Source organism: Dermacentor andersoni, chromosome 11 (genome assembly GCF_023375885.2).
Source record: "Dermacentor andersoni chromosome 11, qqDerAnde1_hic_scaffold, whole genome shotgun sequence".
NCBI classification, from domain to species: domain Eukaryota; kingdom Metazoa; phylum Arthropoda; class Arachnida; order Ixodida; family Ixodidae; genus Dermacentor; species Dermacentor andersoni.
Window position 1 is genome coordinate 67,290,320 of NC_092824.1, and position 14,946 is coordinate 67,305,265.

General features: G+C 46.1%; 1 protein-coding gene across 1 annotated transcript; it reads left to right on the top strand.

Moving 5' to 3' along the window:
• The first annotated feature begins 431 nt into the window (after positions 1–431).
• LOC126517395 (uncharacterized) lies at positions 432–9,490 on the top strand. Its single transcript, XM_050167105.3, has 4 exons — positions 432–675; positions 4,040–4,079; positions 7,027–7,215; positions 9,283–9,490. Exons 1-4 carry the CDS (start codon positions 640–642, stop codon positions 9,330–9,332), a joined length of 315 nt encoding a protein of 104 aa, XP_050023062.1. The 5' UTR covers positions 432–639; the 3' UTR covers positions 9,333–9,490.
• The last annotated feature ends 5,456 nt before the right edge of the window (positions 9,491–14,946 follow it).

Sequence of the window (14,946 nt, forward strand, 5' to 3'; positions counted from 1 at the left end):
ACGTGACTCGAATCTGGAGTGCGGACAGGCTCGTGGCGGAAGACGCCGCAAAGAAAGGGGGAGTGAGAGTGGCAGTGTCTTTCTTACACCGGGGCCTCTTACACTCATCGACCGTCACGCCTCCCCCTTTGACCGTCCGCATTTACGAGTAGCGCGCATTCGAGGCCCTCGTGGTTCTTTTCACGGCCCGCGCCGGAACTGTCTCCGCAAAGAAGGGCGATCTCTGGCAGCTTGCGCGAGGCTGCCGCTAGCCGGGGCCGGGTGAAAGGAGCCAAGATGGAGGGACAGATTCAAATGAGTGAAGGAGAGAGCGCGAACGCGTGAAGCGAATGCAGGAAAGAGGTGGGAAGGTTACACAGAGAGCGGGTTGAATGCTATAGGAGGTTCCCTGGCGAGTCCTTTTTCTCGAGAACTAACGATGGGTCGCGGTCCGCGGCACGGTTCTGAGATGTAGCCGAGGCGGGTTTCTTTTAAGGCTGCACGAAACGGCGGCGCACTCCCGAGTCGCAAAAGCATCGTGCGCCAATCGGAGAGGGTTCCACAGTGTCGTGGACTGCGGCCCAGTAGGTGCCGAGTCTGTAAGCGGAGGAGGATCACTTGGAAGCCGAGCTCCGAGGTTACACGAAGGAACCGTCCAGGATGACAAGGATCTGCAGGACTGTCGCCTCGCTTCTGGTGCGTGACGAAGGGAGACGGGGACGTTGGGAGCAATCGATGTCGTGGCACGCCGCGATGTGGCGGTGCCGCATTACCGGGCGTAGAGAGAGAGAGGCTCGCTGGTTATATGCAGTTTTGGATGCAGAGCACACGGTCGTCGGTTCGACTGTTTACCGCGTGTCCCAGCTTTCGGTGTTGGTGAAATGCAAAGATGTCCGTGCGTTAAGCACTTGATTGTTCAAACACGGAGAGAGGAGTTCGAAATTATTCGACAGGTCTTGTTTTACGGCGTCTACAATCTTCTAATGGCGCAGCTCTGCAAAGGACATAAGTTTAGCTCAGTGGATCAGTGGAAGATTCAGTGGATCGTGTTTTACTATGCCAGTTGAGCGTAAAAAAGAGTGCTCTTGCACCATTATAAGTTCACAGACATGTCTCCTGGAATGCAATACGGGCACTCATATCCATATACACCATAGTTATACCATACTATATGTACGCTGTGTACTATTCTGCGTGTTGTAACTAGCACACTGTACCCAAATCTATATGCCGTAGCCGACTTCCATTGGAGAAATGTTTAGTTAAATAGAGGGCGCCACATGAGGGCAGGCGTGAGGGGAGAAGACACTAACTAATGACCTAGTGCGCCTTGACATCGATCGTGCTTAATTTTAGCTTCGGAGAAACGTGAGCAATGTGGATCAGCCGATATCAGTTAATTTGCGTGTTCAATTGAATGCCGGTCGGTTCGCGTGTCAATAATTGAGTTATTAAAACCAGTGCTGCGTGAAGAATTTACCGTTCAACTTTCTCTGATTGACTTTGGTTCACTATCGTGTTTTTCTCTTGTAACATAAAGTTTGCACACACAGAGTGTAATCGTAGCTCTAGGCTAGTTTGGGTCCAGAAAACGTGAACATTGCAGTTACTACACAAAATGTTGCTGCGAGCAATCGTACGGGCACATAAAAAAATATCTGCACAGTAATTTCGAAATTCGTGATCCGGATTTTGGCTATTGTGCGTTTGATGCAAGCTGATCGTACTGCGACCGACTGAACGCGTTAGACTAGTGCTGCTATTCCTCATCCGAAATGAGAAGCAAGGGAACGTGGGCCTACATAACCACTAGTGCCGCCTATTTATGTAAAAATTCTCGTGTAATTTTTTTTGCCGTTACCGTTTCGGTGAAATATTCGAATTGATTACAAATGGCCCACGGCAATGATTTAGGAAGGGAACTATGCACTTCTGTCAAAGTGAAAAGTTCACTAAACCTTACGTTAAAATTGTGACGTGGAGAGAAAGCCGAGTAGCTAGATGCGTATCAGTGCAAATGGTCCTGTCAGAAATTCGAAGCAGAAGTTTGTTGTGCAAGAAGCAAACAAACAAAGAGGGGGTGGGGTTACAGTGCGTAGCAAAGGTTTTGACGACTCCGACTACGCCAGGGCGAGAAAGATAACAAGAACGGTGGGCAGTTGCGGAACATCGACCAGGAAATGCTGTTAGGGCCAGCCTAAAACCTAGAAGGTCCTCAGCCCTCGCTGTGCTAAGCTCTGCCTAGATTTAAAGAATTTCGGACGAAAACTGTATTTGTATAGAAAAAAGTGAATTCATGGTTGAGAAAAGCAGGAGCGCACTCACACTTTTGTGTACAAGAAGGAACCACTTTCATTATGCACGTAAAGTGGAGCGGAAAGACGAGAAAAAAAAGTGTACTCACTTTTTCTGCTCTAGGACCTAGGAAGCTTTCTTTTCAAACTCCTTTAGATGCTTGCGAAAGAATCAAGTAAAAGTAATTTCTGGGTTTCATGAGGCCACGCTCTTTCAGAAGCGTGTTTTTTTTTTCTTGCCCTCGAAGCTGTGCCAAGAGTTTCATCGTTTCGTTGAACTGAGCTAGCATATGCTTCGTGGACAAGTGGACACCGTCACGTCACATGGGCTGCAGTTTGCCGGTAAAGGCCGTGTGTTCAGCGCATGCGCAGCTGATGCCAGCCGTAACCACGTCTCGTTGCAAGTTGCTACTGCACAGCTTCGCCAAACTGCCGATGCTCCTAAAAAAACATTTCGCTCTATCGAGATCGATCGCCTTCTAGCGCTGCCAATGCGTACAAATAACACCGTGCCGATACCTTTGGCGTATTTTCTTTTCTGTTTAGTTTGGGTGGGAGTTTGGGTGAGGTCATTACCCTGTACAGAGAACAACAGCAGCAGCACGTACGGCAGGTCTGATTTAAGGTTTCATCAGTCAACCTGGCGTATCCGATAGCGTGAACGTTTTGAGCAACCCTCCAACGTGAATCACTGCAGCGAGCTGGAATAATAACAATAACAGAATAATAATAGAAGAAAGCTCGCGCTATGTCCCCACAAGTGGTAAAGTGTGTACCATACCTCTTACGATAAGGATCGTGGTTTGTGAGCCTGGATAAGGCACAGTGCTCAAAAGAAGAAAACGCAAAAAAAAACGTACTGGTGCTGGTCACAAACCACGGACACGCATAATCACACTAAAACCAAATGCAACTGGCGGCGCAGCGCGTTCTCACAACAACCAGAAACTACACGCAGCTAAAACCAGCCTCGAGGTGCCACGCGGACGGCGAGTCTGCCTTAACTTTATATTACGTTTATGTCACAGACGGTGGCGTATACGTTTAAAATACATGTACAACCCGCGTCAAAAAGTTTACTGCAACCACGATATCGACAAAATATTCTGCTTGACTTGCGTTACGGCATTTTTATGCGGGGGAGGCCGGGGCTCATAAGCAGTGAGAATGAGGGCTGCAGACTTCGCTGCGGAGTTGTCGGGACGTGACCCATTACGCAGTTGGCAGTCGGCTGCTGATAAACGCAGTTGTGGCCTGTGTACTTTTCCCAAATGCTGTCCACGTTTTACAGACACCATCTGTAAGGAGAGAGTCGAATCGGACTGAAGAGTGCCCAAAACTGCGTCATCTTGAAGCTAGCCGGAAGGCAAACAGGAAAAATCAATCAATCAATCAATCAATCAATCAATCAATCAATCAATCAATCAATCAATCAATCAATCAATCAATCAATCAATCAATCAATCAATCAATCAATCAATCAATCAATCAATCAATCAATCAATCAATCAACTGTTTAATTCAGCTTTCTAGCGCATGCTCAGGAAAGCATATTGGCTAAATGTTCTGGGGTGGCTTGCACGAAGACAATAACGAACTTAAGAACGCGTTCTTAAATGTTCTGTAGACGACTAGTCATCACAAGAACGCGTTCTTAAATTCGTTATTATTTTCGTTATTAAATGTTCGTGCAAGCCGTCCCTGCTGCTTTGCCGTGAACGGTCCACGACGCTGTTTCATTTTCTTTCCAATTTCTTTTTTCACAGGTCGTCCTCAGCGCCACCTGGGCCGCCGTACTTGGAGCAGGTAATCAAGCCTTTCTCTCTGTTATAATGCGAAATAACAAATTAAGTTTTTTTGTTATTCCATGTGCCATAAAGGTTCTGTCCGGTAGGCTTCTCTGCGCGGCATACATATATAGCTAGCACTTTATATGTATGTGCCAAGGGTCATTGTCTCGGTTCTATTGTCGACGCTTTACCTCTGCGATTGGTTGCATGAAGGTGGTACAGTCGACTTTCGTGAATTCGACCATTGTTAATTCGACTTTCTTTTTCGCTTAATTCCAACGCCTGGGATAGCGCCGACGGAAAAACGCGTATTGCCAAGGAAGAAAAACTCGCTTAGTTCGAACCCTGAAACATATACCGCTTCGTTTAATTCGACCTCCACCGGCATTCCAAGGTGGGTGTAGTGGTCACTGAAAGCTTGAAAACAAGAATTCCAGCAGATGGCGGTGACGACGGCAACCTGTCCCGCAGTAATGATTACGGCTTGGTTTGTGGCGTCGGCGATGTCTTATTTGAGGATTTTATCAGCGCCCATTACAGTGTTGAGATCAACTGACGATGACATGCACAGTTGATGTAACACAGCGTTCGAGTCGTTGGTCGACGACTACAGACTACTCCAAGCAATATAAAAGTTTTGAATTCGTTTATCTTTGCCCTCCGTTCGTTAATTCGATCTTTCGGATACTTCGACCGAATGTTGCGGCCCCGAAAAGGTCGAATGAACGGGAGTCGACTGTAGTTTCGAAAGCACCCCCTCTCGTTTCGCACGAAACCGCGCACAAGAAGGTCCGAAACAGGCACGATGTTTGGTGTCTCGGAGGGGTATAGTTTGCGATTGGTAGTCAGCCTCTAGAAACGTTATCCGGGCCTGTGTATATAAGCAGAGCAGTGATAAGAAGAAGACCTGCCGACGAGTAAAACCCATTTCGCAGACACTCGCAAGTCATGAAAAGGCAGCTTGCCGATATCCCGGAGGTTGAAGTATTGTCACGTTTGTGGGCTTTACCACTCACACACAAAAAAAAAAATATAGGCAGAATGGGACTCAAACATGGTTCATTCCATGTTTCAGCAACCAAGCTGCTAATCAGTAACATAACGACACCCAGAAGGTTAGAGGATGCCGGTTAAATTCTCTCTACGGCATTGCGACAGGTGCTAACACGTATGATGCCCGAGAGCGCTGGGAAATATTGGCCACATGACACAGAAGGATCATGTACACGGCGTTATCATGAACACACGTGTATGAATATGTCGCAACAATATCATGAACTTGCTCTGCGTTTCGGGACGTTAGACCCAACAATTTAGTGTTTTTTTTTCGATTGCTCTCTTATTACTAATTGACGTGTGGCGAGGGGTGTAGGGCGCAACGTTGAGAATGCCCAAGAAACTTGAAATCAATATAGACAGCGCGCTGAACGATGAAACTGTAATTGGGCGGTGTCGAATTCAGACACATAATGGATGAGTGACCAGGAGGGGTATTCTGCAAGAGTCCACCTAGTGGACTGTCCATTTCAGCCGCTGCTGACTGGATGCGGCTTTACGAGAGATGAGGAGGCGAGTGGCCCTAGCCAATCAGCAGCGGCCGAAATAGACAGTCCACTAGGTGGACTCTTACAGAATACCCCCCCCCAGGCGCGAATGTCGGTGTTGTTGTTGAGGGGAAACATAAGAACCCAGTTACCACGGGCAGGCCATTTAATACGCAGGACAAATAATCGGCAGTCTTAGGTACCGTCAAAACGGGAGCTCCTACGAAAAATTGCGCGAATCCCAAGCACTGCGGGAATCGATGAAACGCGAAGCATTTCTGCAAGTACCTGGCTGCCCAACATTGTTTCGGTTTTCGCAAACCGTTGCCGAGTGTGCGAAATTGAGTAGTGTGTGCAGGGTCGAGAACGTATGCGTGTATGATGACAGCAGCTCGACGACGACCACGTCAAAGACGACCGCATGACAGCAAAGGCACGATTCCTATGCCACTTCGACGGATGCATTACGAGAGGGCGATTGTCGGGTTCTAGATAGGTAGCGGACGAGTGTGAGAGGGAGAGATAACATGAATTGTGACGTCATCAGCAACTACGTGTTATACAATCGTACGTACCCGCGACTACGTCACGTGGTGTATGTTAAAACGACGACGGCATTTGTGCTCCAGCGAATAAATGTTAAAACATGATTAATTTGGGCGACCGCGAAGTTGGTACAACGTCGCACGGCTTCTACGTAGCGTAAACTACTACGACGCGGAAAGTACGCGGGAGACTGTGCCAGTCCCGGGGATAGTGCAATATAACATGACGCTTCGAAGCGGGAGCTTAGCCACAGCTAAAAAAACAAGGAAAAAAAAAAACACGAGAAAGTGGCGCAGGCGCCGAGTGTGTCAAAAAGCTGGCTGCCTTTGTAACGCGAGAAGTAGGCACGCGATCGTGTTCTCGTTAAAAAAAAAAGAAAGAAACGAACAGCCCATGAATGATGGTACTGTAAATATAGTTTGATTTTTTTTTGTTTGTGACATGTCAGAAATTTTCAACAACAATAATAAAAGAAAAGCGATCGTGGCCTAGTGGTGGGAGCACCGGGATGCTGTGTTCGATGCAGAGGCTCGATTTCACCAGTGGCCACCCATTATTACCTACCCACCCACCCACCCGCCTACCCACCTAAATATCCACTACACCTACCCTTCTACCCACCTAGCTACCTACTGCAAAGTGCCAAGAATGAGGAAAATGATGCTTCGCATTAAAAAAAAAAAAGAAAGGCACAGGTATAAACGCATTCGAGGTTGGCAGAGAATCGACACCTTTTACGCATACCCAAGGCAGCAACTTTTCTAGCAATAGGGCTAGATATAGAAATTTCATATCCCGAATGATGCTTCGGTAGGTTCAAATCCATCACTTACGGGTACTGTACTTGTCCATCCCTTTCCATTATGTCCCCAGCGTTGCAGTACGGCTGGGGAATGCCCTACTACGGTTACGGCCTGGGCGGCTTGTACGGCATGGGCTACGGATTGGGCTACGGCCTGGGCGGCTTAGGCATGGGCTACGGCATGGGCTACGGCTTGGGCTACGGCTTGGGCATGGGTTACGGCCTGGGCTACGGACTTGACTACGACTACTACGGCATGGGTGAGTCCGAAAGCAATGCATCCTGTACTGCGCGTGGCGACGTCGACCAAGTGCAATTGACGTTGAACACCGCGGCAAACCTTTGTCGTGTTTGCTTTTATAACTTCCTGGTCTTCAGATACGTACTCAGACCTACAAGCGCAACCGCAAGTTCACTTAGTTACCACTCGAAAGCCAGGAACGGCAGCTTATCGACGTCACTGTTAAGACATGCACGCAATCAATACATTCTCTGCAACGTGAGTGAATAAAAGGAAAGCGACAGTCGTAATGTTAAGAGATACAGGACATTGTTGTAAGCCAACACAGATAGCTGATATTCCAGCTCAAATTGATCTTCCTCTGCCGAGGACCCCGAGGACACTGTGTTCGAAATGGTCAGGTGCACCCATGTTCTTATGCGTTAATGATATGTTATTGATATGTTCTTATGCGTTATTGACACGTGGCGGTAGTAACGGAGCAACGACGCTGCTTTTTTTTTTTTTCAGGTGCCGGTTCAAAGTTTAAATATTACACAGCACCAACAGTCAGAGCAGAGAGATAGGCAAAATGATAGGAGCGATTCACGAGACACTTTTTCGAGGACTTTAGGATTTCCCATATTTTCACCCTGCAATGCCCGACGTATCATAATTGTAGCAGTGGGTCGATACCTCGAAATTCTGATATGAGCTGAGGAAGCTTTACGCACGGCCTACAGTAGCATGTTCGATACTCGATACCCTCGAGAATGTTTTCAATCGTACATAGTTCGCAAAGCCAATTGCTTATTAATAATTTATTCACTGTACTATTTCACGCTAACTCAAATAACATTGAATCTTTTCTTTTTTTCGTACTAATACATTCTCCATGGACAGATAAAAACTGGTGAGCGAGTTGTTCTGGAGATATCCTTCGTGTGGAACTGTATTTTAGCGTTGTAGGGTTAAAGGGGTCCTGAACCAGCCCCTTTAAGCCCACAACGGTTTTCCCCTGCAATGGGGAAAGCCAATTGCTTATCAATAAATTATTCACTGTACTATTTCACCCTAACTCAAATAGCATTGAATATTTTCCTTTTTTCGTACTAATACATTCTCCATGGACAGATAAAAACTGGTGAGCGAGTTGTTCTGGAGATATCCTTCGTGTGGAACTGTATTTTAGCGTTGTAGGGTTAAAGGGGTCCTGAACCAGCCCCTTTAACCCTACAACGCTTTTCCCCTGCAATGGGGAAAGCCAATTGCTTATTAATAAATTATTCACTGTACTATTTCACCCTAACTCAAATAACATTGAATATTTTCCTTTTTTCGCACTAATACATTCTCCATGGATAGATAAAAACTGGTGAGCGAGTTGTTCTGGAGATATCCTTGATGTGGAACTGTATTTTAGCGTTGTAGGGTTGAAGGGGTCCTGAACCAGCCCTCGGGCTTGGTGAAAAAAACTCAGTCTGCGCATGGTGTACGATGCTGTGAACATCTCAGCCAAATTTTGCAGTCCTGCAGGGCGCGTGGAGCCCGCAAGCTGAGAGCGAAGTCACCTCTTTCTCAAACGCGCTCCTTTAAACAGAACCTTGCTCCTCACTCTTTACTGGATGCTTTATTTCGTCATATAGCATATTCCTATACGCGGTTGCTGTTGGCCAATAGCTGACACCAACCAAGGAGGGCGTTTGGATCAGTGCGCTTCTTCCTACTGTTAGTTTGCGTATTTACTGACGCAGTTGCCGGAGCCCAGTTCAGCGCGGAATTGAACTAAAGTTAGTCATAATTGTTGTGAACCTTAGCACGATCGAAACGCACACGGAGATGAAAACGAGCGCACACATAAAGGGCGCTTGCGTTTTATTCTTTCTCTTAGTCTGCTTGCATTCGGCGGCAATTTTTGCAGTGGCATGAGTTACTAACCCACCGAAACTACCATCTATGGTCGTGTGAAGTCGAAAAGTGACAGCACCCCCCAAAAAAAGAAAAAAAAAAGACTACCAGTCTAAACTGCTTCGTACTTTTTTGTTAATGTAGCTTTGAAGGTGATTAGATTGCCCCTGGATGTCACCTTTCACGTTCCGTTTCGCAGGTGGTCTGGGCATGTACGGCTTGGGCATGTACGGCTTTGGCAAGAAGTGAGCGCTGGCGAGACAACGACGTCACCGGAACTGCGAGTGACGTCACAAGCAACCATCGTGAAGGGCCCGCAAGCGGGAGAGAGAGGCGAGGGAAGGACAGCTCGCCGAGGACGACGCAGCTGGTACACATAAAAAAAAAAAGTGCGTCTCTTGCCAACACCCCGTCTCTGCCGGTGTCATTATTGCATCGCTCTGCTAGCTTCGCAACCACTTTTTTTTTTCTTCTACTTAGTGAGCACACAAAAGAAATCTAGCAAGGTATTGAAAGAATTGTGGGGTTCAACGTCTCCGAAACTGCACCTTGGTGTTACGTGGGAAGCAGTAGCGAAGAGCTCTGGATTAATGTTGACCACTTGGGGTACTTTAACGCGAACGCAAAGCGCCGTAGACAAGTAGGTTTGCCTTCTCCCTCTATCAGAAAGCGGCAACTGCCGTCGGGATTCAAACCCGCGGCCACGCGCTCAAACGCCGCAGCCACTGAGCCACCTGAGTGGATTCCAGGATACTTCGGCTCGGCATTATTGCGTTGACCAGGGACTAGCCAACGTTGTTTGCAAACGACGAGCTTTTGGCGGTTAGTTCACATTACTTGATCATGATTTGATCCTAACGAACAATCCAGATATATGTTCTGAAATAACTCATATTAGTGGTCTATCCGATCATGATGTTTTAACTGGTCGCTTCGTTCCTTCACCTATCAAAAGGTCAATTATCAGCAAGCAGATTAGGTGTTACAAAAGAGCCAACTTTGATCGTATTAACAATGAACTATCGCTTTTTTCTATCGACTTTCTGAGAGATTACTTGTTGCGGACCGTAGAAGAAAACTGGTTACTACTTAAAAATGCATTCATTAATCTCATAGATAAGTACATCCCGATCATTTCCATAAAATCCAGTAACACTGCTCCTTGTTTTTCCTTGAACCTTCGTCGCCTAAATAACAAGAAAAAAAGATTATTCAGGCAAGCTGACAAAAATAGATCATCTGAATCCTGGCGTCGGTACAAAGCATGTGACAAAGAATACCAAAGTTTACTAAAAGCCACGCGCAGACAATTCTATAAACAGGATCTGTCATCGATGTTAACAACTAACCCTCGGCGCTTTTGGCGTGTCATTAATCCCAAGCATAATCCTCACATCGTCCTTACTGATCATGACGGTGCAGCGATAACTGACACTGATTGTTCCCAACTACTGAACGAAACAGTTTGATCGGTATTCACGCGCGAATGTTTAGAACCGTTAGCCACCATAACTCGCACTGATTCATTTATGCCGGAAATAATAATTACCGATTCTGGAATTTATTCTCTCCCTACTAATCTTAAGATTTAATCTTCTGCTGATAATACTGGCTTTAATAAAACAATTCTAAAAATATTGCCCCAAGCTTCTTCCCAGTACCGTCCGCCTTATTTTCACAATCACTATTAACAGGCGTTATCCCTCACGATTGGAAGGTGGCTAAGGTAGTGCCATTCTTCAAGTCTGGGGATCGTTCTTCACCGCTTAACTATCGACCAATTTCTTTAACAAGTAACATTTGTAAATTAGTTGAAGATATTATACATTCCCAGGTCATTAACTACCTTGAAGAACATAACCTCATATTTAAGCAACAGCACGGTTTTCGCAGAGGCTATTCATGTGACACTCAGCTCGCTGGCTTTATTCACGACATACATCAATAGACACCGGAATTCAAGTAGATGCCGTATTCCTAGATTATTCAAAAGCATTCGACCGTGTCCCTCATCGTCGACTTATTCACAAACTTACACAGCTAAACATTGACTATACTGTTGTCACAAGGATAAAAGACTTTCTTTCTAATAGGATGCAATTTACATCGGTTAACAATCACAACTCATCTCTAGTCCCCGTAACATCTGGTGTACCACAGGGAAGTGTGCTTGGGCCCCTACTTTTTCTAATTTATATTAATGATCTGCCAGACGGCATCAAATGCAATATCAGACTATTTGCTGATGATTGCGTCATATATCGTAATATTCACTCTAACTGTGATCATGACATTCTTCAATCTGACCTAAACGCAATAAACGTATGGTGTTCAACTTGGCTAACGCCTCTAAATCTTGCTAAAACTAAATTCATCTCTTTTACTAATCAGGCAACCCGAACATCAACATCTTACATCTTAAACGACAGCCTTGTTGAACAAGTTTCCAGCTACAAATATCTTTACGTACACCTAACCCCTAACTTGACATGGAATAATCACATTAACCATATCCTCGCTTCTGCAAACCGTTCATTTGGTTTCCTTAAACATAACTTCAAACATGCTCCCGTACACTTAGGCGAATTGGCATACACCACACTAATACGCCCTAAAATAGAGTACGCTTCAGCCATATGGGATCCTCATCAGTCATACCTAATAACTGACCGAGAAGCCCTGCATAACCGTGCTATACGCTTCATCTTTTCAGATTATTCACAAGAAACCAGTGTAACAGCATTAAAAAAATCGCGCCGAGCTTGAAGCCTTGTCCCTTTGCCGTATATATCTCGTTTAACACTATTACATAAGCTCTACTATCACGTATCTCTTCATAACGAGTTCATGCGTGAACCCTCAGCCATTTTTCCACGTCGGGATAATTCTTGCAAAGTCAGATGCATAATGTGTCAGTCCCTCGCATTTGGTCAGTCATTTATACCTCGCACCGCGAAAGAGTGGAATAATCTGCCATCGCACATTGTCACGGAAACAAATGCCTCGAAATTTACAGACGCTCTACGCACTACCATGCATACCTAATATGTCACGTTTCGCTCTCTGATTTGCAAACAGATTTTTTTTAATGCGCCGATAACCGAAGCCTCCACGACAGTGTCATAGTTTGTACAAATCATTTAGAGTTGCTGTACTGATAACTATCATAATTTTTTGTTTTGTGTTTGTACGTTGATGCACTGTAATTAACTTTGTCCCAGTTTTGGTTTTCTATTGTATTTACATTTACGCACTGTTTACCTCACCGATGTAACCTTTACCCTATGTAATACCCTCCCTAGAGGGCTTTTAGGGTTATTGTGAAATAAATAAAATAAATAAATAATGCTGCGATAACTGCCAGAAAAAAAAAAATAAACATGCTCTCATCCCCAGCCAACAAAGCGTTTGACGCTTGTAACTGCGAAGAACCGTCAGGTAGATTTGATGTTTCCGGCAACGATTTAGATCAGAGCTCACACCGGAGTTCTTTTTTAACCTTTTGTGTCAGCCGTTACGCCAGTGTAGAAAGAAACACAGAATGCATGAAAAAAAGGAAGGTAGATTACAACAGGACAAATACCCGGCTCATTACTCTAAAAAAGGGACAAATAGTCGAGCGTACAGAGAATGGGAAAAAGGCTGGTTAGATGGCATCCTGCGCACACACGAGTTGAAGACAGACATGCATACACGGACGGTCACTCGTGGTCGGTGCACTTCAAGCACCTAAAGCCGTCGTGAGACTGGGACTGAGATGACACGTACTACCCAGGTGCTTCGCCCAAAACTTTACAGGCGATCAAGGCAGAAGGCTGGGCTAGTTGGTGTGTCATCATTAATCAAAAGACTAGCGCAAATAACAGGGACACAGACAGAGAAGACGACAGGACCAGCGGACGACAGGCGGCCTGACTTTGCATCCAGAAGCTGAGATTTTGCTATCGACTGCCCTCTTCACGCTGACGACTCCTCGCAAGCGCACTTGCGTTCTCAACTACGCAGCTGCGCGAGATCCAGTGAAGCGTTAGTTGCAGAGCGATGCGAGCTTCAGGAAACACTTCGCTAAAACACCCGTAGAGAGGCTTTACCGAATGGTCCGACCAGCGACCGACTGGCATGGTCTTCTTGGAGCGATGCCGGCTTGGGTCCAGGCATCCACGGGGTGCCACTGTGCATGGTGGAGACAGCGTCCCCCCGCCATATGAAACTGAATGTCGGTAAGATGATGATGATGGTGACAAAATGTATTTATTAAGGGATGGCTCGAAGGCCTAAGATAAACACGGCGTTTCGTGGCATGGCAACGAGTGCGTAAAAAAAAAAGAAAGCCGCTAATCGGGCAAAGCGCCGTTTTCGAAGTAACCTTTGGAATTATTCGCACGTTTGTTTCCTTGATTCTATTTTCTCTCGTAATTGATTGGTTCATTCGTTTAACGCGTGTGAGCCCGATTCGCACACAAGATTAGTTGGAAGATCAGATGCATCGCTGTCTAGTCTAGTCGGTGCCGCTTTTTTCTCTGGCTGCCTCAGCAGGCGAATTCGCCATTCGAACACGCTCGGGTCACTGCACCACGTGAAAGAAAGCTCATTATTTTTTTTTTCAAATGACGAGCTCTATCTCTCGTCACAAAACGATTACACGTACATGTATTGGGCCGGGCTCCAGGATAACCAGGACTTATAGTGAAGCAGCGGCGCGGAATCGGAGGCACCCTGTTCTCAGGTGATGACGCGTAACACGGTTTAGGCCTGGACCAAACTGCAACTGTTGTAACGCATATCATTTCACTGGTCCTTTCTTCGAGTGGTATTAAAACAAAAAGAGCTTACACGTGCCTAAATTACGGTATGATCACGGGGAATGCCCTAAGGAAGACTACGGATTAATTTTGACCACTACCCGCCGTGGTTGCTCAGTGGCTATGGTGTTAGGCTGCTGAGCACGAGGTCGCGGGATCGAATCCCGGCCTCGGCGGCCGCATTTCGATGGGGGCGAAATGCGAAAACACCCGTGTACTTAGATTTAGGTGCACGTTAAAGAACCCCAGGTGGTCGAAATTTCCGGAGTCCTCCACTACGGCGTGCCTCATAATCATAAAGTGGTTTTGGCACGTAAAACCCCATAATTTAATTTCTTTAAAATTTTGACCACCTGGGCTTCCTTAAATCACGAATCCTCACGCTTCAAAAGAGAACTGGCACACATTTTCGAAGCTTTACACACTACCTCACACACTTATCGAACGCAAGACGACCCCATTGAGGAAGCGCGAAGATTGGGAAGCGCTTATAGAATATCCTAATTTGAACTAAAGTTGTTAAGCGAAACATGGTCGCCCCGACCACAAACAACTATATTACAACGAAGCGTCTGGGCTCCCATACGGGAGTCTTGTTCACAATGAAAGGCAAAAGAAATCGAAGTGGATTATGTACGCGTGAACAGATTGCATAGGTAGCGGGGTGTAAACAGAAGTCGGACGGCCATCATTGGCGGTTCAGTGTGGAAACAGCCATTTGGATCGGTAATGTCACGAGACGAAGACGCGAGGTTGGGTTTAATTCAGTGACTACAACTGTTTCGGTGTGACGGTAGTGAGCCACTGATAGCCACTGACAGCCATTGTGATAGCCACTCGACTTGAGTTGCCTCGAAAGTGCTTGACGTGGCGTCATCGACACTATCGCGACGTCAGGGCACAGCAAATGTTGCTTTCGTCATCCAGCAATAAGACTAGATACGATGACGCTGCTCGTAAAAATGTAAGAAGGCGGGCTGCACTCTTTTTCTCATGGCAGCGCTCACGTGTGCTAGACACCACAATAAAATTAATGGAGCCTGCTTGCTGTATCATGACGT